Here is a 24,038-nt window from a genome sequence, read left to right as displayed (position 1 = left end):
AAATACCTCCCATTTCTGTAAGAAATTTGGTTCCCTCCTTCCAATCTTGCTATGTCAATTCCTAACTTGCAAATTCTAGAGCTAGAAATAGCATGCAACTACTTCACATTCAAAATCACAAAAATGTTACATCACTTACTTTTGTAGGAAAACCAGAACTCCATCTGTTAATAAAATAAAAGTGTTAAGATTCTATTCATGGAAGTTATCAGACAGCCATCACTTCATGATCTACAAAGAAACTCTTTTTGTAGTAGCTAATTAATTTATTGTAATTTATCGTTTTTTTTTATTATGTATTGGAAAGTACCGCTGCTGCAAAAAAACACTTTTCACGATATATTAGATTAGATTATGAGAACACTCAGTCCTCTTTTATTGTCATTTAGAAATACATACATGCATTAAGAAATGATACAATGTTTCTCCGGAGTGATATCACAGAAAACAGGACAAACCAAAGACTAGCACTGACAGAACCACATAATTATAATATATAGATACAGCAGTGCAAAGCAGTACCATAATTTGATGAACAAACCATGGGCACTGTAAAAGAAGTCTCCAAGTCACATAGTCGATCGACTCCCGAGTCCCCGATAACATTCAGCAAAAGGGAGAAGCTCCCTGCCATAAACCTCCAGGCACCGTCAACTTGCCGATGCCTTGGAAGCAGCTGACTACAGCCGACACTGAGTCCATCCGTCTGAAAACTTTGAGCCTCCAACCAGTCCCTCTGATACAGCCCCTCCTGAGGGCTATCCTCTGCTGAGCACCTTTGACCTATCCCCTGCCACTGAAACATACAAAGCCGAGGATTTCGGGCGCCTTCAGCTCCGGAGATCCCGGTTACCACACAGCAGCAGCGGCAACGAAGCAGGCATTTCAGAAGTTTTCCATATGTTCCTCCATACTCTCACGTCCTTCTCCATCAAATCACAGTTGTACACGGTCCCCTACTTGACAGATTACAGATATCATTCACCGGAGAGGCTGTGCGCACTGCTGTCGCACCATCTTCTCCTCCTCCTTTGCTATTGATTTTGATCCTGAGTGGAGCACCTAGAGGAAATCATGCTGCACATGGAGAGTATGTAAACTCCACACAAATAGAGTCAGTACTGAACCCAGGTTACTGGAGCTGTTAATGAACAAGCTCTACTAGCTGTGCCACTGCAGGAATGGATGAAAGGCATTTGCTAAGACGCTTTGGGAAACAAAACTAAAAGGTACGATAGTCATAAGCACTGGTGAACATTTAAGGAAATAATTTATACTTTACCACAAATATATAAACCCCTTGAGAAAGACCAGTCAACTTAATGATACATGCATTACAGTATTAAATTAAAGGCTTAACAAGTTCCCAAATGAGCAATGAGACTTGTGACAGATGATTTTAGAATTCAACAAATAATTCCTGATGGTGAAAGAGAGACAAAACAACGAGCAAGGCAAATTGAATGGATTTTAAGTCTTCCATTGCATGTGGAATGGGATTAGCAATGGAAAATGCATACTGTCTTGCGTACCACCCCATTTAATCAGATTTACCAGTACTTGGTCCATGGCCTATATTGTAACTAAGGGGGTGGTTATAGTAATTAGTGAATTTTGTGTAGTAGCTCAGTACGGTACCACTCAAGAAGGTAATGCACAAAATCCAGGACTAATTGGGTCACTTAAGAGAAAAGTTAGAGTGGAAGTGATTGGATTAATCTTGGGTTCGTATATTACAGTGCTGCAAGAATTGGTATTTGAGCCAATTTATATAATTTTTAACAGTGACATAGATATGGGGTCTGAAAGTAATCTAAGTTTGTTAATGATACTTTGGTAAAGTAGGTTATGAAGAGGCTATAAAGCTCTATCAAGATATTAGGACAGGTTAATTAAGTACACAACAACATAACGGGAGGTTACAATGATGAGATGTTACCTAGCTCAGGATAATAGAGAAATGGAATATTTTCTTTTAAAATTGAGTGATCAGGAAAGGATGTTATTCAGAGGGATTTGGAGTTCTTTTCTATAAACTGCAGAAGGTTAACTCAAGGATGTAGTAAGAAATGAGAATAGAAAATTGTACTTTTGTCCTTTTAAAAAACCCGGATAAGACAGCTTTACTGAAATTGATTTATGGACTTTTAGTGCATATCATTGTCTTTCCCATTCTTTCTTGTTGGTATTTGGTGAGGGGGGTGTTGGGGTTTGATGTTCTTGTTGCTGTTTGCATGATCGTTTTCCCACGTGGGGGGAGCGGTGTTTGATGGTTTTGTTGGCACTTACACTATTTTTGTTTGGCGTGGGGGTTGATGATCGGGTTGTCATTTGTGAGATTTGTTTATTCATGCGGGGGAGGGGGTCAATGTTTTCCTCTGAATGACTTCCATGGTTTTCTTTGTTTCGTGGCTATCTGGAGAAGATGACTCTCAGAGTTGTATAATGCGTACATACTTTGACAATAAACGAAACTCTGAACTTTATTTTATATATACAATTATATCCTAAATCAGACTCACATGTATAAAGCTTATATAATATATCCCCATAGAAGACACAGACATATACAAAACAGGCTTGAATAGAAGCACACTCATCTACAGTACATGCATTTATCAGACTACAGATGCTTACTGTATTCTCTCTGGATTTATAAATTTCTTGTGCTTCCTCAAATGAACAGGTTTCCTCGTAGCATTCTCGCTCTAGAGACCCTGGTTTAACCTCTTCCCAGAACCAGTTTGCTCGTTTCCGAATTTTCAGCACCCTTGCTGCTTTATTCTTCTGGAAAAACACTAAAAATGTTGTGGAGGGTTGGGTAGTGGGAGTGAAGGTGGGGTGTGAGGAGGGGAATTTAGGGAGGGGTTGACATTTAAAGGCTGAGGTCACGATCAGTAATCCAGACTGGTTCCAGGACTGATCAGGATTCAAATCATTAATAAATACAGACCAAGATTGTTTGTACAATACACGTTGCCCTGCAAGTTGTACCCGAACTGCTACACCTGGTCAAACACTCTGAACGAAGGATGAAAAATAAACAGTAGAGAGTGAAATCTGCCCACTGCATCTCCTCCCAGAACATACCAGATCTCTGTCCTTTCTAAACCATCTTATGATGTGCTCAGTAACTTACCAGCAATCCCATTAACGTCTTCCTCTCAGATGCTGGGAACATGAATGTGTTTCTAACCATTACTGGGCTTGGGATGATTCATACTTGTTTATATTGGGCTCAATAGTCGACAGATTTGTTGGCTAAAATCAGAATTTACTGTTGTAATTTTCAACTGATGTGCATTTGGAATGATCCACATCCTGATAAAGTTTGGGGGCACCTCTGTCATTGGACTAATCACTGGAAGCGATGAATCCAAGTACCACCTGAAGCAAACAAGCTAGTGTCCTGGTGCAATCACAAAAACTTGGAGCAGAATGACCTCAAAACTGTGGAAATGCATATAGCCTTCAGGAGAAATGAGCCTCCTCTCCACCCTCTCATCACCAACAATTCTGCAGTTAGCTCCACTTTAACCTTCAGGCTCCTCAGCATCATTTCATAGGGCTTCCTGTGGGAGAACTGTATTTGCTTCATTAACAAAATGCTCAGCAGAGGATGTACTTCTTGTGGTAGTTGGTAAAATTCCATCTTTCTCAGAACATACTGGTGCAATTCTACACTGTTTGATTTGGTGCAGCAACCTCTCACAATATATGAGATCTGCAGCAAACTGTCAGGTCAGCAGAAAAGGCTGCAGTCCACCAGGACAAAGATGCAGGCAGGAAAAATCATTGTGGACGCAACCCACCCTGCAGACTGCCCTTTCCAAAACCTCCTTCTGGAAAGCGCTATAAAACAAAAGCTTCACACCATCTTGAAAGCTTCTTCCCCCCAGGCAGTTAATCTGATCATCCATTCTAGTTAGACCACTCGCACCCTTATCTATTGCCCCTGTCACCCCATCGCTGCATTGTAAAAACTTTAAACCACTGTTTACAAAGCTGTTTACTCGGGAACTACATGCTGGTATTTATGCACAATTTATTCCCTATCTACACTTTAACCCCCAACTATATTTTTGACATAATTCTTCATAATTGTTAAATGCTGTTGTTTATTTGTCACAGATCACACACCCTGACCAACACACTGTAGAAAATTCCTAATACATGTAAATTATATGGGGAATAAAGTTGATCCCTGATCCAGTCTTTGGTAGCCCAGAATAGTACATTTCATTCTCGGTTGCTCTGCATTTAGTCAACTGCTCTCCTTCAGTTTAGTAAGCTGGGCTATTGAAGTAGCCTGGTCTTACTGCTGGAAGCAGTTGCACTGAGAACTGGAGTTGTGGGCCACTAAGTGTGAAACCTCAAAGAGAAAAGAAATACCTTTTCCTTTCAGCTTCAAATTGATGTTTCACCAGCTTGAGAAGGGCCTCTGATGTAAATCCCCACTATCATTTGGAAGGTGACGTTGCCTTTCAGAGTCAGTCTGGAAACCCACCTCCTAATGTCTCTCAAGCTTTCCCTTCAAGCCTAGTTTAAGCCTTAGATAGCGGGGCCCAAAGTAGTGAGAGCGGATTCCCTGCAAGGTAATGAAATGTGAATAATGTGGAAAGTTTAATTAAAAACTGGAAAGATATTTCATGGAATGACATTAAAGATGGAGAATATTAATTTCCAGTAAATGGCAGATGGAGGAAAACAAAGAAGGGGATGCCAAGAAGGGGCAAACAAGATGGGTTGTAAAAAGGCACCTCTATGCAGCAACTTTGAAAGGTACATTGGCTAATCCATCAGGTCTCCAGCAGATGAAGACCAAGCAAATGGTTCTTGACTGAAGTAAACCCAATTTGTTTTATGTTCTTTACATGTTACAAAGGATTTGCCTATTGGGTGCCTTTTAGGCTAATCTTACTTCTGTTCAAATTACCATACCAAAATGAACGTCTGTATTAATATTTTCACATCATGAATACCAATAAGATTCATTAAACATTCCTGGTAATTTTCTTTTTTTGAAGCAGCAATGCAGTCAGTTCCATGCAACACGCACAAAATGCTGGAGGAGTATAGCAGGCCAGGCAGCATCTATGGAAAAGAGTAAACGGTCGATGTTTTGGGCCGAGACACTTTATCAGGACTGGTAAAAAGATAAGAAGTCGGAGTAGGAAGTTGGGAGAGGTGAGGAAGAAGTACAACGAGGCAAGTGATAGGTCAGACCAGGAGATGGGGAGCAGGTGAAGTAAAGAGCTGTGTAATAGATTGATAAAAGAGATTAAGGGCTGGAAGAGGGGGAATCTGATAGGAGAGGGTAGAAGATCATGGAAGAAAGGGCAGGAGGAGGAGATCCAGAGGGAGGTGATGGGCAGCTAAGGAGAAGGTGAGACAGGGAAAAGGGGGATGGGGGATGATGAAAGAGAATGGGTGGGGGCATTACCTGAAGTTAGAGAAATCGATGTTCATGCCATCAGGTTGGAGGTGTTGCTCCTCCAACCTCAGTGTGGCCTCATCACAACAGTAAGGAGGCGATCCATCTCTGAATACAACATTATACATGGGATAGTGTGATCTTGGCACCCACCTGAGCTCTCAACACTCACAGCCCAGCTGACCATCATCAGTGATGCTAAACACCAGTAACATCCCAGCATTTTCAGGGTCCGAATGCAAACCTGGTCCAGGTAAAAGATAGGAAGGTCAGATATTAGAATAAGCCCTTCAATGAACTACCTTGGAACTACTGGTTTCTCTGAACTGCAACTGACAAATGATGACTCCGTATAACCTGTCCTATTTTCCACTGGAGCAGGAGCCTCTTCCAGATATTTGGGCACCACGGTAGCATCGTGGTTAGCACGACATTAGTACAACGTGGGACATCAGAGTTTGGAATATCATTCTGATGCCATCTGTAAGAACTTTGTACATCCTGCCCCCATGGATGTTTGGGTTTTCTACATTGCTCTGTTTCCTCTTTCATTCCAAAGTCGTACCAGTTAAAAGATTAATAGCCATTGTGAATTACCTTGCAGTTAGGGTTAAATAGGTGGTTGCTGGACATCGAGACTTGTTTTGGTCTGTATCACTAAATCAATAAATAAATGGTCGCACCTGTTTTTGATGTGAGCTAGTAAACAGTCAAAGACATTTATTTTATAAAGGAGGGTTGCTGATTCAATGCATTTATAAATCTATGATCCTGTTTTGAGATAGCAATTATCGGGATACAAGTCACTGAATCAGTTCCTGGTAGTAAAAATCTGCCTTTTGCATTCCTATTCTAAAATGAGTTATTCTTGAGTACTGGGTGTTTAATATTAAGAAAGAGTGGGAAAAGGAGTTGGGTACAGAGATAGAGGAGGTTATATGGAATGAGGCTTTGGAGTATGTTAACTACTTTTCCATCAAGGCATTGTTTAATACAATTTAAAAGCCTACATAGATTACATTACTCAAAAGTAAGGATTCATAAAATATTCCCAGAGGTGTCCCCAATGTGTGAGAACTGCAAGTCCTTGGAGGAAAATTTGTTACATAGTTATGCTTTATGTCCCAGGATACAAGAGTATTGGAAGCAAATATTTGAGGTCCTATCGAAGGTACTAAAGGTTCAGATAATACCAGACCCCATTTTAATAATTTTTGGAACTTCTGCGAGGTCAAATAAATTCCAGGCTACCCAGCAACAACTCCTGATCTATGGCATACTTAATGGAAAGAAACTCATACTGATGTTCTGGAAAAAGGAGGAAATTCCATCACTCAGACAATGGCTGGCTGCATTAATGGATACTCTGCATCTAGAGAGGATAAAATACGTTATCAAGGACAGACTGAAGGAATTTGAAAAATTCTGGCAACAATTACTGTTGTATTTAGAAGAGATCAACAGCTGAACTAAGTGTGGGGGGGCGGTAGGACCTAAACAGCACATCCGGGAGGGGTGACGGGAAGGTAGGGCTGAGAAGGGGAAAGGAGACGGGGTGGTAGGGTCTCCTTTGCTTTTTGCTTGTTTACTACACATACATTCATTTGACTTTCATTATGTTGTTATAAGAAAGAGAAGAAAAAAGAAGCATTCTACTTTAGGATATTGTCAGTTGTGGTTAAACTGAGTTGCTTCACAATAAAAACATTTGAAAACAAATAGTTCATACCACCTCCTGATCAATCAGTAAGTTCAGTGCAAGTAAAACTTGACAAAAAGTTTATAAGGAAATTTTGAGTAACTTCTTTGAATTTCTCTTCATCAAGGGAATACGTATTCTGAGAAACCCCATTTGTTTAGTAAATGCAGCTCCATTCAATGTTTCTGGGCATCCACTGTCTGCTCTTTCTCTGGCCAGAACCTCCCATGTGCTCATACCCATGCTGGTGGTTATCATACTGGGAACAGACCAAACTTAATGTACTAAGGATTCGGAGCAAGAAGGCTGCGAGTGAACGGCTAAGGATTTCTGGAGCGAAGGCATTTTACTACTCAGGGTAAAAGAGAGGCAAGACTGCGCAGGCGCATGATGTCAGCCAGTAGAGCGGGAAAAATTTAAAAAGAAGACCGCCATATCCAGCGGGCAGCAGAGTGAGAGGTAGCAGTGTGATAGAGCTTTGGCTCAAAGGGCCTAGGCCGTAACGGGACGAGGTGAGGTGGGTTTGCCTGTGTTAATTGCAGAAAGGAAGTAGTGTGAGTGTGGGGCCGGTTTTCTGTGCTTGGTGTCAGATGTGGGAGGTCCTGGAGTCGCCCAGCCTCCCAGATGGCCATATCTGCACCTCCTAAGCGATCGTGTTAGGGAACTGGAGTTGCAGCTCGATGACCTTCATCTGGTCAGGGAGAGCGAGGAGGTAATAGAAAGGAGTTATAGGCAAGTGGTCACACCAGGGCCACAGGAGACAGACAAGTGGGTCACAGTCAGGAGAGGGAAGGGGAAGAATCAGGTAGTAGAGAGTACCCCTGTGCCTGTACCCCTTGACAATAAGTACTCCTGTTTGAGTACTGTTGGGGGGGACAGCCGACTTGGGGGAAACAACAGTGGCCATGCCCCTGGCACAGAGTCTGGCCCTGTGGCTCAGAAGGGTAGGGAAAGAAAGAGAAAGGCAGTAGTGATAGAGGGCTCTATAGTTAAGGGGTCAGACAGTCAATTCTGTGGATGCAGGAAAGAAACTCAGATGGTAGTTTGCCTCCCAGATACCAGGGTTCTGGATGTTTCAGATCGCGTCCACGATATCCTGTAGTGGGAGGGAGAACAGCCAGAGGTCGTGGTACATATTGGTACCAACGACATAGGTAGGAAAAGGGAAGAGGTCCTGAAAAAAGACTACAGGGAGTTAGGGAGGAAGTTGAGAAGCAGGACTGCAAAGGTAATAATCTCGGGATTGCCGCCTGTGCCACACGACAGTGAGTATAGGAATAGAATGAAGTGGAGGATAAATGCGTGGCTGGGAGATTGGAGCAGGGAGCAGGGATTCAGATTTCTGGATCATTGGCACCTCTTTTGGGGCAGGTATGACCTGTACAAAAAGGACAGGTTGCACTTGAGTCCCAGGGGGACCAATATCCTGGCAGGGAGGTTTGCTAAGGCTACTGGGGAGAGATTAAACTAGAATTGTTGGGGGGTGGGAACCGAACTGAAGAGACTGGGGAGAGGTGGTTGGCTCACAAACAGAGAAAGCTTGGAGACAGTGTGTGAGGGAGGATAGGCAGGTGATAGAGAAGGGACGCGCTCAGATGGATGGTTTGAGATGTGCCTACTTTAACGCAAGTAGATGTCCTGACGAAGGGTTCCGGCCCGAAACATCGACCGATCTTTTCCACGGATGCTGCCCAACCTGCTGAGTTCCTCCAGCGTGTTGTGAGTGTTGCTTTGACCCCAGCATCTGCAGATTATTTTGTGTTAACGCAAGGAGTATTGTGAACAAAGCGGATGAGCCTAGAGCGTGGATCAGTACTTGGAGCTATGATGTGGTGGCCATTACAGAGACTTGGATGGCTCAGGGACAGGAATGGTTACTTCAAGTGCTGGGTTTTAGATGTTTCAGAAAGGACAGGGAGGGAGGCAAAAGAGGTGGGGGCGTGGCACTACTGATCAGAGATAGTGTCACGGCTGCAGAAAAGGAGGAAGTCATGGAGGGATTGTCAACGGAGTCTCTGTGGGTGGAGGTTAGGAACATGAAGGGGTCAATAACTCTACTGGGTATTTTTTATAGGCCACCCAATAGTACCAGGGATATCGAGGAGCAGATAGGGAAACAGATCCTGGAAAGGTGTAATAATAACAGAGTTGTCGTGATGGGAGAGTTTAATTTCCCAAATATTGATTGACATCTCTCTACAGTAAGGGGTTTAGATGGGGTGGAGTTTGTTAGGTGTGTTCAGGAAGGTTTCTTGACACAATATGTAGACAAGCCTACAAAAAGGAGAGACTGTACTTGGTCTGGTATTGGGAAATGAACCTGGTCAGGTGTCAAATCTTTCAGTGGGAGAGCATTTTGGAGATAGTGATCATAATTCTATCTCCTTCACAATAGCATTGGAGAGAGATAGGAACAGACAAGTTAGAAAAGTGTTTAATTGGAGTAAGGGGAATTTTGAGGCTATCAGGCAGGAAATTGAAAGCTTAAATTCGGAACAGATGTTCTCAGGGAAAAGTACGGAAGAAATGTGGCAAATGTTCAGGGGATATTTGTGTGAGTTCTGCATAGGTACGTTCCAATGAGACAGAGAAGTTATGGTAGGGTACAGGAGCCGTGGTGTACAAAGGCTGTAATAAATCCAGTCAAGGAGAAAAGGAAAGCTTACAAAAGGTTCAGAGAGCTTAGTAATGTTAGAGATCTAGAAGATTATAAGGCTAATAGGAAGGAGCTTAGGAAGGAAATTAGGAGAGCCAGAAGGGGCAATGAGAAGGCCTTGGCGGGCAAGATTAAGGAAAACCCCAAGGCATTCTACAAGTATGTGAAGAGCAAGAGGATAACATGTGAAAGAATAGGACTGATCAAGTGTGACAGTGGGAAAGTGTGTATGGAACCAGAGGAAATAGCAGAGGTACTTAATGAATACTTCACTTCATTATTCACTATGGAAAAGGATCTTGGTGATTGTAGTGATGACTTGCGGCAGACTGAAAAGCTTAAGCATTTAGATATTAAGAAAGAGGATGTGCTGGAGCTTTTGGAAAGCATCAAGTTGGATAAGTCACCAGGACCGGACGGGATGTACCCCAGGCTACTGTGGGAGGCAAGGGAGGAGATTGCTGAGCCTCTGGTGATGATCTTTGAATCATCAATGGGGACAGGAGAGGTTCCGGAGGATTGGAGGGTTGCGGATGTTGTTCCTTTATTCAAGAAAGGGAGTAGAGATAGCCAAGGAAATTATAGACAAGTGAGTCTTACTTCAGTGGTTGGTAAATTGATGGAGAAGTTCCTGAGAGGCAGGATTTATGAACATTTGGAGAGGTATAATGTGATTAGGAATAGTCAGCATGGCTTTGTCAAGGGCAGGTCATGCCTTACAAGCCTGATTGAACTTTTTGAGGATGTGACTAAACACATTGATGAAGGAAGAGCAGTAGATGTAGTGTATATGGATTTCAACAAGGCAATTGATAAGGTACCCCATGCAAGGCTTATTGAGAAAGTAAAGAGACATGGGATCCAAGGAGACATTGCTTTGTGGATCCAGAACTGGCTTGCCCACAGAAGGCAAAAAGTGGTTGTAGATGGGTCATATTCTGCATGGTGGTTGGTGACCAGTGGTGTGCTTCAGGGATCTGTTCTGGGACCCTTACTCTTTGTGATTTTTATAAATGACCTAGATGAGGAAGTAATGGGACGGGTTAGTAAGTTTGCTGATGACACCAAGGTTGGAGGTGTTGTGGATAATGTGGAAGGCTGTCAGAGTTTATAGCGGGACATTGATAGGATGCAAAACTGGGCTGAGAAGTGGCAGATGGAGTTCAACCCAGATAAATGTGTAGTGTTTCATTTTGGTAGGTCAAATATGATGGCAGAATATAGTATTAATGGTAATACTCTTGGCAGTGTGGAGGATCAGAGGGATTTTGGGGTCTGAGTCCATAGGACGCTCAAAACAGCTGCACAAGTTGACTCTGTGGTTAAGAAGGCATACGGTGTATTGGCCTTCATTAATCATGGAATTGAATTTAGGAGCCGAGAGGTAATGTTGCAGCTGTATAAGACCCTGGTCAGGCCCCACTTGGAGTACTGTGCTCAATTCTGATCGCTTCACTACAGGAAGGATGTGGAAGCCATAGAAAGGGTGCAGGGGAGATTTACAAGGATGTTGCCTGGATTGGGGAGCATGTCTTATGAAAACAGGTTGAGTAAACTCGGCTCTTTCTCCTTGGAGCGACAGAGGATGAGAGGTGACCTGATAGAAGTGTATAAGATGATGAGAGGCATTGATCGTGTGGATAGTCAGAGACTTTTTCCTAGGGCTGAAATGGTTGCCACAAGAGGACACAGGTTTGAAGTGCTGGGGAGTAGGTACAGAGGAGATGTCAGGGGTATGTTTTTTACGCAGAGAGTGGTGAGTGCTTGGAATGGGCTGCTGGCAACTGAGGTGAAGGTGGATACGATAGGGTCTTTTAAGAGACTTTTGGATAGGTACATGGAGCTTAGAAAAATAGAGGGCTATATGTAAGCCTAGTAATTTGTAAGGTAGGGACATGTTCCGCACAGCTTTGTGGGCCGAAGGGCCTGTATTGTGCTATAGGTTTTCTATGTTTCTGTGGAACACATTTCACACTCTAGAATTGTGTTCATTGTCCACCAGGAATTCCCAGATTTGCTAACAGATTACTTTTAAATGATGTTCCTGAACAAATAATTCTCAACCTGGAATTTCGCTCTCTAGAATAACAAAGAAAATTGCAATCATCATTTCATCTGACAACATGTAAAGTTGCTGGATTTAGACATTATCCATACACTGAATTCCAAGCTCTGTGCATATGACACAGATCTCGAAACTCAGTTTCTGGACAACATCCTATGATCCTTCAGCTTGTTGTGTCGGTCCATGTGCTGGCTCTGTTTTAAAACACCCAAGGTCAGCATCTAAGACCTAAATATTGTAAACGTTGTGACATTTATTGCTGTGATGTTGTCTACTTACTCTGGATTTCAGAATTTAAATTTGGTCTGCTAAAATGCTAATGCAGATTAGTACATACAATATAGAATATAGAACAGAACATTACAGCGCAGGAACAGGACAGTGGGCCCACAGTGTTGTGTTGAACCAGCTAAAAAGCAAATCAAAAACACCCAAACACTAATCCCTGCTACCTACACTATGTCCATATCCCTCCATCTTCCTTACATCCATGTGCCTACCTAAACGTTACTTAGGAGCCTCGACTGTATTTGCATCTACCACCATACCAGGCAGCGCGTTCCAGGCATCCACCATTCTCTGAGTGAAAAAACTTACCCCTCACACCCCCCTTCAACCTATCCCCTCTCACCTTCAATGCATGCCCTCTGGTATTAGACATTTCAACCCTGGGAAACGGAAACTCTCTGTCCACTGTATGTATGCAACTCATAATCTTATAAATCTCTGTCAGATCTCCCCTCAGCCTCCGGTACTCCAGAGAAAACAGCCCAAGTTTATTCAGCAGCTCGTGATAGCACATTACGTCTAAACCAGGCAGCGTCCTAGTGAACCTCTTCTGTACCTTCTCCAAAGCCTCAACATTCTTCCCATAGTGGGGCAACCACAACTGTATGCAATACTCCAGATATGGCCTAACCTATAAGTTTGCATCATAAGCTCCTGACTATTGAACTCAGTGCCTTGACTAATAAGAGCAAGCATTTCATCTTAACCACTTTATTGACCTGTACAGCCATTTTCAAGGAGCTATGAACTTGGAGCCCAAGATCTGTGCTCAGCAACACTGTTAAAGATCTTGCCCTTAACAGTGTACTGGCTCCTTGCATTTTCCCTACCAAGGTGCAACTCCTCACACTTACCTCGGTTAAACTCCATCTGCCATTTCTCTGTCCGTATCTGCAACTGATTTATATCGTGCTGTATTATTTGCCAGTCTTCTACACTATTCACATCTCCACCAATCTTGGTATAATCCACTAATTTACTAGCACACCCATCTATATTTTCATTCGGATCATTTTTATACATTACAAACAGCAGAGGTCCCAGCACAGATCCCTACGGAACACCACTAATTACAGAGCTCCAGCTCGAATAAGCCTCTTCAACCACTACCCTCTGTCTTTTATGCGCAAGCCAGTTCTGAATCCAAACAAACAATTTGCCACAGACCTCGTGCTTCTTAATCTTCTGGATTAGCCTCCCATGAGGAACTTTGTCAAACGCCTGACTAAAATCCATGTAGACAACATCCACTGCCCTACCCCCATCAATCTCTCTCGTCACCTTGTCAAAAAACTCAATCAAGTTGGTAAGACATGACCTGCCATGCTGGCTCTCCCTAATTAGGCCATGTGTTTCCAAATGCTAATATAACCAATCCCTAAGAATTTTCTCCAATAATTTCCCTACAACTGACATGAGACTCACAAGTCTATAGATCCCAGATTTTCCCTTGTTCCCTTCTTAAATAGAGGTACACATTAATCTCTCGGACTTTGTCTGTGTCCAGAGAGGACATGGAAATATACTGGTCAAGGACCCAGCAATCTCATCTCTTGCCTCCTTCAAAAACCTGGGATAAATCCCATCAGGCCCTGGGAACTTATCCACCTTAATACTCATTAGGAAGCCCAACCTTTGACCTTTGTATTTATACCTAATGTATTTATACATTCAGCACTGATCTCCTGGTCCTCCACATCCTTTTCCTTAGTAAATACTGAAGCAAAGTACTCATTAAGTACCTCACTCACATTCTCCACATCCAAGCACATGTTCCCCTCTTTACCCTTGAGTGGTCTCTCCCTGTCCCTAGTTATCCTCTTGCTCTTGATGTATGTGTAGAATGTCACGGGACTCACCTTAATCCTACTCGCCAAAGACTTTGCATGACCTCTTTGGCTTTTCCTTATTCCCTTCCTTAGTTCTTTTCTGGTTTGTTTATAATCCTCATGTGCTGTTTGATCCTGACTTCAGAAGCTTTTCGTACTTTCCCTTTTTCTTCTTGACTAATCACCTCTCGGCACATCCAAGGTTCTCTTATCTTTCCACCCCCCTCCTTCTAAAAGGAATGTACCTTTCCTGTATTCTGTGCATTTGATCTTTAAACAGCCTCCACATGTCTGATGTGGACTTGCTAGAGAAAAGGTGTTTCCCAATTAACTCCTCTTAGTTCCTGCCTAATGCCTTCATAATTTGCCATACTCCAACTGAAAACTCTCCCACAAGGATATTAGTTATCCTTACCTATAGCTATCCTGAAAGTTAAGGAGTTGTGGTCACTGTTCCCTAACTGCTCACCCATTGATAGTCAGTCACCTGGCCATGCTCATTACCCAACAATTAGTGCTTGTATGTTGTCTGTTTGATTGGGGTAATATTATTAAGCCGTTCCTAGTGAAACCTAGCCTAGGTTAGATCAGCAAGCCTGGGAAATACTCCCAGGATGTCTGAGCATGTCATCTGCAGTAAGTTGGTCATCTGCCCAGATGAAGAAACTGTAATGAATATTCTAAGGAATCTGCTGACCTGTCTGGTGGTAAAATTGCTGATGTAGCTTCACGGTCCCATTGATCTGGCTTCTTCCTGATCCCTCCAACTCTGTGGAGGTGGCATGTTCTCATTCTGACTGGATAGGGTTCCCCTGAGTACCCAGGCTTTCCTCCCCCATCCCATCCCAACTACGTGCTGGCTGGTAGTTAATCACTATAAATTACCCCAAGGGTAGAGAATGCTAGGATAATGAAGGATGGGGAGTTGTGTTTAAAGGAGAATGGTTACAAGAGAAGTATGTGCAGGAATATGATTAATGGGACTGCTTCTGAGAGCCAGCATGAACAGTTGATGTGTCAAATGGTCTCCTCTATGTTCTATAAGAGCATTAGTGTGTTAGAGTTAGTGATTCTGTAATTTTCTCTCAGTGGTGCTCACAAAGAGATGCCAACAAATCACTCAAAGACTCTTTTTAAAACAGGTTACAGATATATCAGGTGCTTTGTGACTTGTGACTTCTTGACTATTTCTATTTTTTTCTATTACACTGGCAATCGAAAATCAAGAACAACACGTCTTTCATCTGCACATGAGGCAGAATAATAAAACCTCCTAATCATCTAGTTGTGTGCTTTACTCCTAGAATGGAGCTGTCATTGATAGGTGTATCAGAAAGCAGTCACTGTATCAGTAATTTCTTTAAAATAGCACCCTAAGTAAGTTCACGGAAGAAGGCAGCTTTTGTTGTCCGAGAACATGCACTATTTTTTAAATCCTTGACACAATGGAATTTAGTGATTGCGCCAATCCTATCAGCAAGTGGTGCACCTGGCTTTGCTCTTGATCTTGAATCCTCAGGAAACCAAGCAAGTGAGAAAACACTGAGTGTGTAACCACTATACCTGCCCCAATAGAAAGAGAGAAACAATGTAAAACACACCAAAAATCCGGGGACTCAACAGCAAAATATAAATGAGGAAATTAATTAACTATCTCTGCATGAGATTGAAGAAGCAGGTTTTTATAGCGTGCAGTTTGCTTGTTAAATATAAAGATGAAGTAAAAACCCTTAACTTCTTATTTTGCCAACAAAACCAAATGAAACTCTGAACACAGACACACAAGTCGTTATAATGTTCTTTAAGTAGATCTTTGACATTAAAAGGTCTCTGTAAAAATAAGAATCCTTTTTGCTTTCCAACCACAACAGTTAATAGTCAAGTAATTCATAAGAATACAAGAAGTCCTTTAAGTTTACTTGAGACTTGTTAAAAAACACATAATTTGGTTAAACATTTATCTTTTGAAATTATCAAATTTATTTTATGTTTGTTATAATTGAATTCTTCAGTGAAATGATATTCTATCTTGATTGTTCAAGTTTAAGCTATTCTTCACTTACCATGTCCTTGTCCCTCTGCTAAATTCCACTTCTTTCAAACAGTACACTAGTTGTTAAATAACTAATTCTAAATATTGACTCAGTTAATCAATCATTTGGAATTCCAGTTTTTTCCTGATGACAGCAGATACAAACCTGAATGAAACTGGTTCAGTGTGCTTCAAATTTTATTCCTGGTCTGCATTGAGCTCATAGATTAAATTCATAATCAGCTGAAAAACAGGTTATATTGCATATTTAGAGATAATAAAATAATCATCTTTTATTGCCACCTGATTGAAAATCTGCTCTTCACCCACCTCTTGTCTTTTTTGTTTATGAAAGAAGTCTTCTTTCTCTTTTGTTTTTGCATGTTATTTTCACTCTGTGTCCCTTAGTTCATCACCCATTCAATCAAAGAGAACATTTTTTCTCCAACTATTCCCCTACATGATCTTAAGTATCTCAGTCAGACCGTTTCACAATCTCTTCTGATTAAAGGAGTCAAAGCTCAGCTATTCCGGTCTATAGAACCTATCATTCCTGAAATCTCCTCAGTAAATCTCTTCTGTATCCTCTCCAAAGCCTTCACATCTTTCCAAGAATATGCCCCACTAGGACAGGGGACAACATTATAATTGTGGCATTGTTGGTATTTTATGAAGGTTAATCATTATTTCTTTACTCTTGTGCCCTACACTCCTTTTATAAAGCCAAGGATGCTGTGTACTCTTTTAACTTCTTCAGGTACTTGGACAAGTACGTGCTTTCGAGGAAAATGGGCCAAACATGGGCAAATGGGGCAATTAGTCAAGGCGAAGCAGATGGACAGAAATGCCCATATCCATATTCTGCAACACTTTCACAGTTAACATCCCCCACCCGTCTTATAACTGTTCAGATTACGGAAATTCTCCTTCATAGAATCCAGAAATCACTACCCAAACAATTGTGATTGGGAATAAACTTGAGATATGGAATAAAATGCATCTTTGTGGAATTTATAAAAAAAAACTAAATAGATCAACTCGGGTTCTTAAGACTTATCTTTCTTGACCCATGTGCAGACGACATACATTCACATATAAGAAAATTGTGATTCCGACTGCTTTCTTGGAACACAACATCTCCATAACGTGGGGATCACCTGTACTGAGCAGATGCAGTAAATCCCAATCTCACTGTACTTGTTCCTCTTCTGCAGTTATGCCCACTAACCTTATTTCCCTTTCCTTATCTTTGTATCACAGTGCCTAAACCTAACCCTAACCCTAATTTTCAAAATAAAATTTCATCTGAACCAAGGCATCTCCTTGCACATGTCCCTGGATCCCTGTAGGTGGCAGTATGAGTAGGTAAGGTGCTGATTGCACTACATGGGACAGTCATTTGCATTAATCAGAGCACAGAACAGAAGAAACATGAACTGAAAAGTTCAAAGTAAATTTTATTATCGAAGTACATAAATGTCACCATATACAACCCCGAGATTCCTTTTCTTGTGGGCATACTCAACAATTTTACAGAATTAACAACTATGGCAGAATCAATGAGAGACCGCCCAACTCGGACATTCAACCAGACTGCAGAAGGCAACAAGCTGTGTAAATGCAAAATGAAGAAACAATAATAATAAATAAATAAGGAATCGATAACATAAGAGTCCATGCAAATGATTGTGGGAACATTGGGGCAAGTGAAGTGAAGAAAATGCAGGGGGAAACTCAATAGGTCAGGTAACACCTGTGAAAAAAGGTGAAAGGGTTAAAGATTTTGGTTTCAGGACCCTGAGTCAGAACGGAGAAAGAGAAAAGCACGTTAGTCTGGATTGCAGAGAGGGTGGTGGAATAGAGGAAACTTCTCTGATCAAGTGACAAAGGTGGCTATCAAGGGGCAGTTGAACTCCTTTGTGGGTTCAGTCAAATGGATATGCCCAGCAGCCAGAGTGTACAAATGAAAAAAAAGGAAATAAGTGAGATGGCAGACAAAGAAAAAGGTCAGTTCTGTTACAAACGGAAGGAAAGAGCAAGTTATCTTAAATTGGAAAATTTGATTTGAGTCCTGCTGACTGCAAGATGCGCAGTCGTACATAAAGTGTTTTTAGGCTTGCATTGGACCTCATAACAGCTCAGGAGGCCACAGACAGAGAGGTCAGGGGAGGGTGGTGAATTAAAGTGGCAGGCAACTGAAACCTCAGGGCTGTTCATGCAGACCGAGCACAATGATCACCCAGTCTGTCTTTCGTTTCCCCAGGGCAGGGCAGGTCACACTGTGAACACAGAATGCAGTACACTAGATCACAAGCAGTGCAAGTGAAAAAATCTACATCTGGAAAGACTGGGTCAGGGATGCTGGGAAGGGAGGAAGCCAAGGGCAAGTGTTGCCTGTAATGCAGTTGGATTAGGAGTATTAGTGCCAGGTAATGGGGAATGGTATGTGGGGAAGGAAGACAAAACCAAGAGTCACAAAAAGAGACATGCCCATGGAAAGAGAAAGAGGAAGGGATGGGAATACTTGATTGGTAGTGGAATGGGTTGGACTCACCCTTCGCACTTCCCTGTCTCTGTTCCCTGGACTAACTTGTCTCTTTCTTTCACAAACAAGAGAAAATCTGCAAATGCTGGAAATCCAAGCAACACACACACACACACAGACACAGACACACACACACGCGCACACACACACACACACACACACACACACACACACACACACTACTGGAGGAACTCAGCAGGCCAGGCAACATCTATGGAAAAGAGTACAGTTGACGTTACAGTTGACCGAGACCCTTCAGCAGGACTGAAGAAAAAAAAAGATGAGGAGTTAGAGTTGGAAGGTGGGGGGAGGGGAAGGAGAAACACAAGGTGATATACAAGGAAGGAGGAAGGGGTGAAGAAAAGAACTGGGAAGGTGATTGTGAAAGAGGTATGGGGCTGGAGAAGGGGGAATCTAATAGGAGAGGACAGAAGGCCATGGGAGAAAGAAAGTGGGGAGGAGCACCAGAGCGAGGCAATGGGCAGGCAAGGACCTCAGGTGAGAGGGAAAAGGGGGTGGGGAATGGTGAAAGGGGGGGCATTACCAGAAGTTTGAGAAATCAATATTCATGCCATCAGTATGGAGGCTACCCAGATGGAATATAAGGTGTTGTTTCTCCAACCTGAGTGTGGCCTCATTGCAACAGTACAGGAGGCCATGGGCTGTCATGTCGGAAGGGAATGGAAACGGGAAGCAGAATTAAAATGGGTGGCCACTGGGAGATCCTGCCTTTTCTGGCAGACGGAGCATAGGTGCTCAGTGAAGTGGTCTCCAATCTATGTTGGGTCTCCATGATATACAGGAGGCCACGCCGGGAGCACCAGACACAGTATATGACCCCAACACTCACACACAACGCTGGAGGAACTCAGCAGGTCAGGCAGCATCTATGGGAAACAGAAAAAAGTCGACACTTCAGGCCGAGACACTCTGAGTTCCTCCAGCACTTTGTGTGTGTTGCTCTGGTTAGTAGGTTAATTGGTTGTTGTAAATTTCCCATGATTAGGCTAGGGATAAGTCAGGGGTTGTTCACATCAGAGCTCAAAGAGCCAGAAGGGCCTATTTCGTGCTGTATCGATAAAATAAAGAAATATGAATGAAGGAATCTTTTAATTGCCTAGCCTCAATGCTGCACCAACCTGCTCCTGATCAAGCTCCTAAACCTCCAACCATCCAAGTTCACAACAACCCTCTGGGGAACACTGATCATTTTCCATATCTTGGCAGCCTCTTTCTTCAAGAGCCGACACCTGAAGCCAAATTTTGAACATCGGGATGTCAAGACTAACACTATAGTTCCTGGTCTTTAAAGCTATAGTCCTCCCCTCCTTTCTATATGGAGCAGAGTCATGGACAACATACAGCAGGCACATAAAGTCCCTAGAAACTTACCATCAAAGCTGCCTCCAAAAGATTCTGAAAGCTGGAAGAACAGGCGTACTAACTCCAGCATCCTGAAGGAGGCTAACATTAACTCCATAACCACAATCGTGACTCAACACCGATTGCATTGGGTCGGCCACATCATCCATATTCCTGGCTCCGCTTCCCTAAGCATCTCCTGTTCAGCCAACTCAAGGATGCAAAGCGCACTCCTGGAGGGCAGTAAAAACATCTCAAGGACAATATCAAGACCGACCCGAAGAAGTGCCGCATCAATTTGAATGGATGGGAGAAATTAGCACAGGATAGGGAAAGCTGGAGAAGGATTGTCTATGAGGGGACTGCACATCTCGAAGAATACCTCCACCATGCCGCTAAGACTAAGCAGCTTTAACGTAAGGAGAGACTGGGAAAGGCCTAACCAGCTACATCCATCACCACTTCAATGACCAACACCTGCCAACACTGCAACAGGACTTGTGAATCAGAGATCAGCCTCTTCAGTCATCTCAAGACCCACAAATGGTCAGATCTACCACCAGGAGAACAATCATACTCAACCAAAAGTGATCGCTGATGATAATGATGTTGTCACCAATATTACCATGAGATTCATTTTTTTGCAGACATTCACAGTAAATACAAAGAAGCACAATAGAATCAATGAAAAATGCACACAAGATGGACAAGCAATAATGTGCAAAAAGCAATAAACTGTGCAATTACAAAAAAAAGTAAATAAGCAATAAATATCAAGAACACAAGATGAAGAGACCTTGAAAGTGAATCCATGGTTTGTAGGAGGAGTTCAGTGTTGTGGTGAGTGAAGTTGAGTGAAGAAAACCCCTCTGGTTCTAGAGCCTGATGGTTGAGGGGTAATAACTGTTCCTGAAGCTGCTGTTGTGGGTTCTGAGGCTCCTGTACTTTTTTCCTGAAGGCAGCAGTGAGAAGAGAGCATGGGTGGTGTAGGTCCTTGAGAGTGGATGCTGCTTTCCTGTGGCAGCACTCCTTGTGATGACAAGGGCTGTATGCACTACTTTGTGTTGGCTTTTCCATTCAAAGGCATTGGTGTTTCCACGCTAGACCATGATGCAACCAGTCAGTATACTCTCCACAAGTTTGTCAAGGTTTTAGATGACATACTAAGTCTTTGCAAACCTTTAGGAAAGTAGAGGCACTACAGTGCTTTCCTTGTAATGGCACTTACTTGGTGGATCCAGGAGAGATTCTCAGAAACACCGAGGGATTTAAAGTTGCTGACACTTTTCACCTCTGATCCCCTGATAGGACTGACTCATGGACTTCCAATTTCCTCCTCCTGAGGGCAATAATAAGCTCTTTGGTTTTTCTGACATTCAGTGAGAAGATTTTGCTTTAGGTACCACTGAGCCAGACTTTCATTCTCCCTCTTACGTCCTAATTCATCACTACCTTTGATTTGGCCAACGGCAGCGGTGTTGCCTGCTAACTTAAATATGGCAGTGGAACTGTGCATAGTCTTACAATGGTAAGTATAAAGTGAGTAGAGGAGGGGGCTAAGCACACAGCCCTGAGGTACACCTGTGCTGATGGAGATTGCAGAGATGTTGTTACCAATCCGAACTGACTGGGATCTGCAAGTGAGGAAATTGAGGATCCTGTTCAACAAGGAGGTATTGTTCCTTGGTCTTGATGCTTATTGATTAGTTTTGAGGGGATGATAGTATTGAATGCTGTGCTGTTGTCAATCAAGAGCATCCTGATGTATATATCTTCATTTTCCATGTATTGCAGGGTTGATTGAAGAGCCAATGTAATGGCATCTGCTGTTGACCAGTTATAATGGTAGGCAAATTGGAGTGGATCCAAGTCATTCCTGAGCCAGGAGATGATATGTTTCATTACCAATCTCTTTAAGGAACTTCATCACAAAAAATCTAAATGCAACTGGATGATAGTTTCTGAGGCAGGTTACAACGTTCTTCTGCGGCAACAGAATAATTGAAGTCTACCAAAGTGAGAGAGTAAGGATATTAGTGAGCACTCCAGGCAGTTGATCAGCACTGGTCTTCGTGATTGGCGGGGTACCACGTTTGGGTCAGATGTTTTCCATGAAAGAGACTGAACTCAAAAGTCCAAAGTACATATACATTACCATATACAAACCCGAGTTTCATTTCCTTGTGGGCACACTCAGCAAATACATAAAACAATAGAATCAATGGAAGAGCACATCCAACAGGGCAAACAACCAGTGTGCAGAAGGCAACTATCTGTGCAAATACAAACAACAAAAACAATAATAATAAATATGTAAGCAATAAATATCAAGAACATGAGATGAAAAGTCCTTGAAAGTGAGTCCACAGGTTATGGGAACAGTTCAGTGATGGTGAGTGAAGTTATCCCCTCTGGTTCAAGAGCCTGATGGTTAAGGGGTAGGTGTAGTAGTAGGTGATAGCAATCAAGCCTTGCCTCTGCTGTCAAGCATCCTTCTCTGATGCCATTTCAGACTGGAGTTGCCATTTTGCTTTCCTGCCAATGCAGTCGTCGATGTAGCGAAGGAAAAGTGGGGGACAGATACCAGAATAGGCACGGAACATAGATTGTTCCACAAAGCCAACAAAAAGGCAGGCATAGCTAGGACCCATACGGGTGCCCATAGCTACACGCTTAGTTTGGAGGAAGTGGGAGGGGCCAAAGGAGAAATTCCACAAAGCCAACAAAAAGGCAGGCATAGCTAGGACCCATACGGGTGCCCATAGCTACACCTTTAGTTTGGTCCACAAAGCCAACAAAAAGTCAAATCTATGTTCTCTACCTATTCTGGTATCTGTCCCCCACTTCTCCTTCGCTACATCGACGACTGCATTGGCGCTGCTTCCTGCATGCATGCTGAGCTCGTTGACTTTATTAACTTTGCCTCCAACTTTCACCCTGCCCTCAAGTTTACCTGGTCCATTTCTTACACCTCCCTCCCCTTTCTAGATCTTTCTGTCTCTATCTCTGAAGACAGCTTATCCACTGATGTCTACTACAAGCCTACTGACTCTCACAGCTATCTGGACTATTTCTCTTCTCACCCCGTCTCTTGCAAAAATGCCATCGCCTTCCTGCAATTCCTCTGGCTCCGCCGCATCTGCTCTCAGGATGAGGCTTTTCATTCCAGGCTGAGGGAGATGTCCTCCTTTTTTAAAGAAAGAGGCTTCCCTTCCTCCACCATCAGCTCTGCTCTCAAACACATCTCTCCCATTTCATGCACATCTGCTCTCACTCCATCCTCCTGCCACCCCAATAGGAATAGGGTTCCCCTGGTCCTCACCTACCACCCCACCAGCCTTCGGGTCCAACATATTATTCTCCGTAACTTCTGCCACCTCCAACGGGATACGACCACTAAGCACATCTTACCACCCCCCCGCGCTTTCCGCAGGGATCGCTCCCTACGCGACTCCCTTGTCCATTCGTCCCCCCCATCCGTCCCCACTGATCTCCCTCCTGGCACTTATCCTTGTAAGCGGAACAAGTGCTACACATGCCCTTACACTTCCTCCCTTACCACCATTCAGGGCCTCAGACAGTCCTTCCAGGTGAGGCGACACTTCACCTGTGAGTCGGCTGGGGTGATATACTGTGTCCGGTGCTCCCGATGTGGCCTTCTATAAATTGGCGAGACCCGACGCAGACTGGGAGACCGCTTTGCTGAACACCTACGCTCTGTCCGCCAGAGAAAGCAGGATTTCCCAGTGGCCACACATTTTAATTCCACCTCCCATTCCCATTCTGACATGTCTATCCACAGCCTCCTCTACTGTCAAGATGAAGCCACACTCAGGTTGGAGGAATAACACCTTATATTCCGTCTGGGTAGCCTCCAACCTGATGGCATGAACATTGACTTCTCTAACTTCCGCTAATGCCCCACCTCCCCCTCATACCCCATCGGTCATTTATTTTCATACACACATTCTTTCTCTCACTCTCCTTTTTCTCCCTCTGTCCCTCTGACTATACCCCTTGCCCATCCTCTGGGTTACCCCGCCCCCCTTGTCTTTCTACCTGGGCCTCCTGTCCCATGATCCTCTCATATCCCCTTTCCCAATCACCTGTCCGGCTCTTGGCTCCATC

The 24,038-nt window shown here is 43.1% G+C and overlaps 1 protein-coding gene across 1 annotated transcript in view; it reads right to left on the bottom strand.

Moving 5' to 3' along the window:
* The window catches only part of LOC140197038 (uncharacterized), a 99,357-nt gene that overhangs the window by 15,409 nt on the left and 59,910 nt on the right, over nt 1-24,038 (bottom strand). Inside the window, exons 11-13 of the mRNA XM_072256969.1 lie at nt 5,588-5,678; nt 2,638-2,798; nt 140-164 (exon numbers count right to left, since the gene is read on the bottom strand). Coding sequence (XP_072113070.1) covers nt 140-164; nt 2,638-2,798; nt 5,588-5,678 — 277 coding nt within the window. The remainder of the gene's footprint in view (nt 1-139; nt 165-2,637; nt 2,799-5,587; nt 5,679-24,038) is intronic.

The sequence above is a fragment of the Mobula birostris genome, chromosome 4, assembly GCF_030028105.1.
Source record: "Mobula birostris isolate sMobBir1 chromosome 4, sMobBir1.hap1, whole genome shotgun sequence".
Lineage (NCBI taxonomy): Eukaryota > Metazoa > Chordata > Chondrichthyes > Myliobatiformes > Myliobatidae > Mobula > Mobula birostris.
The sequence above is the reverse complement of the archived record's forward strand: the minus strand, read 5'-3'. Positions and strand labels throughout refer to the sequence as shown.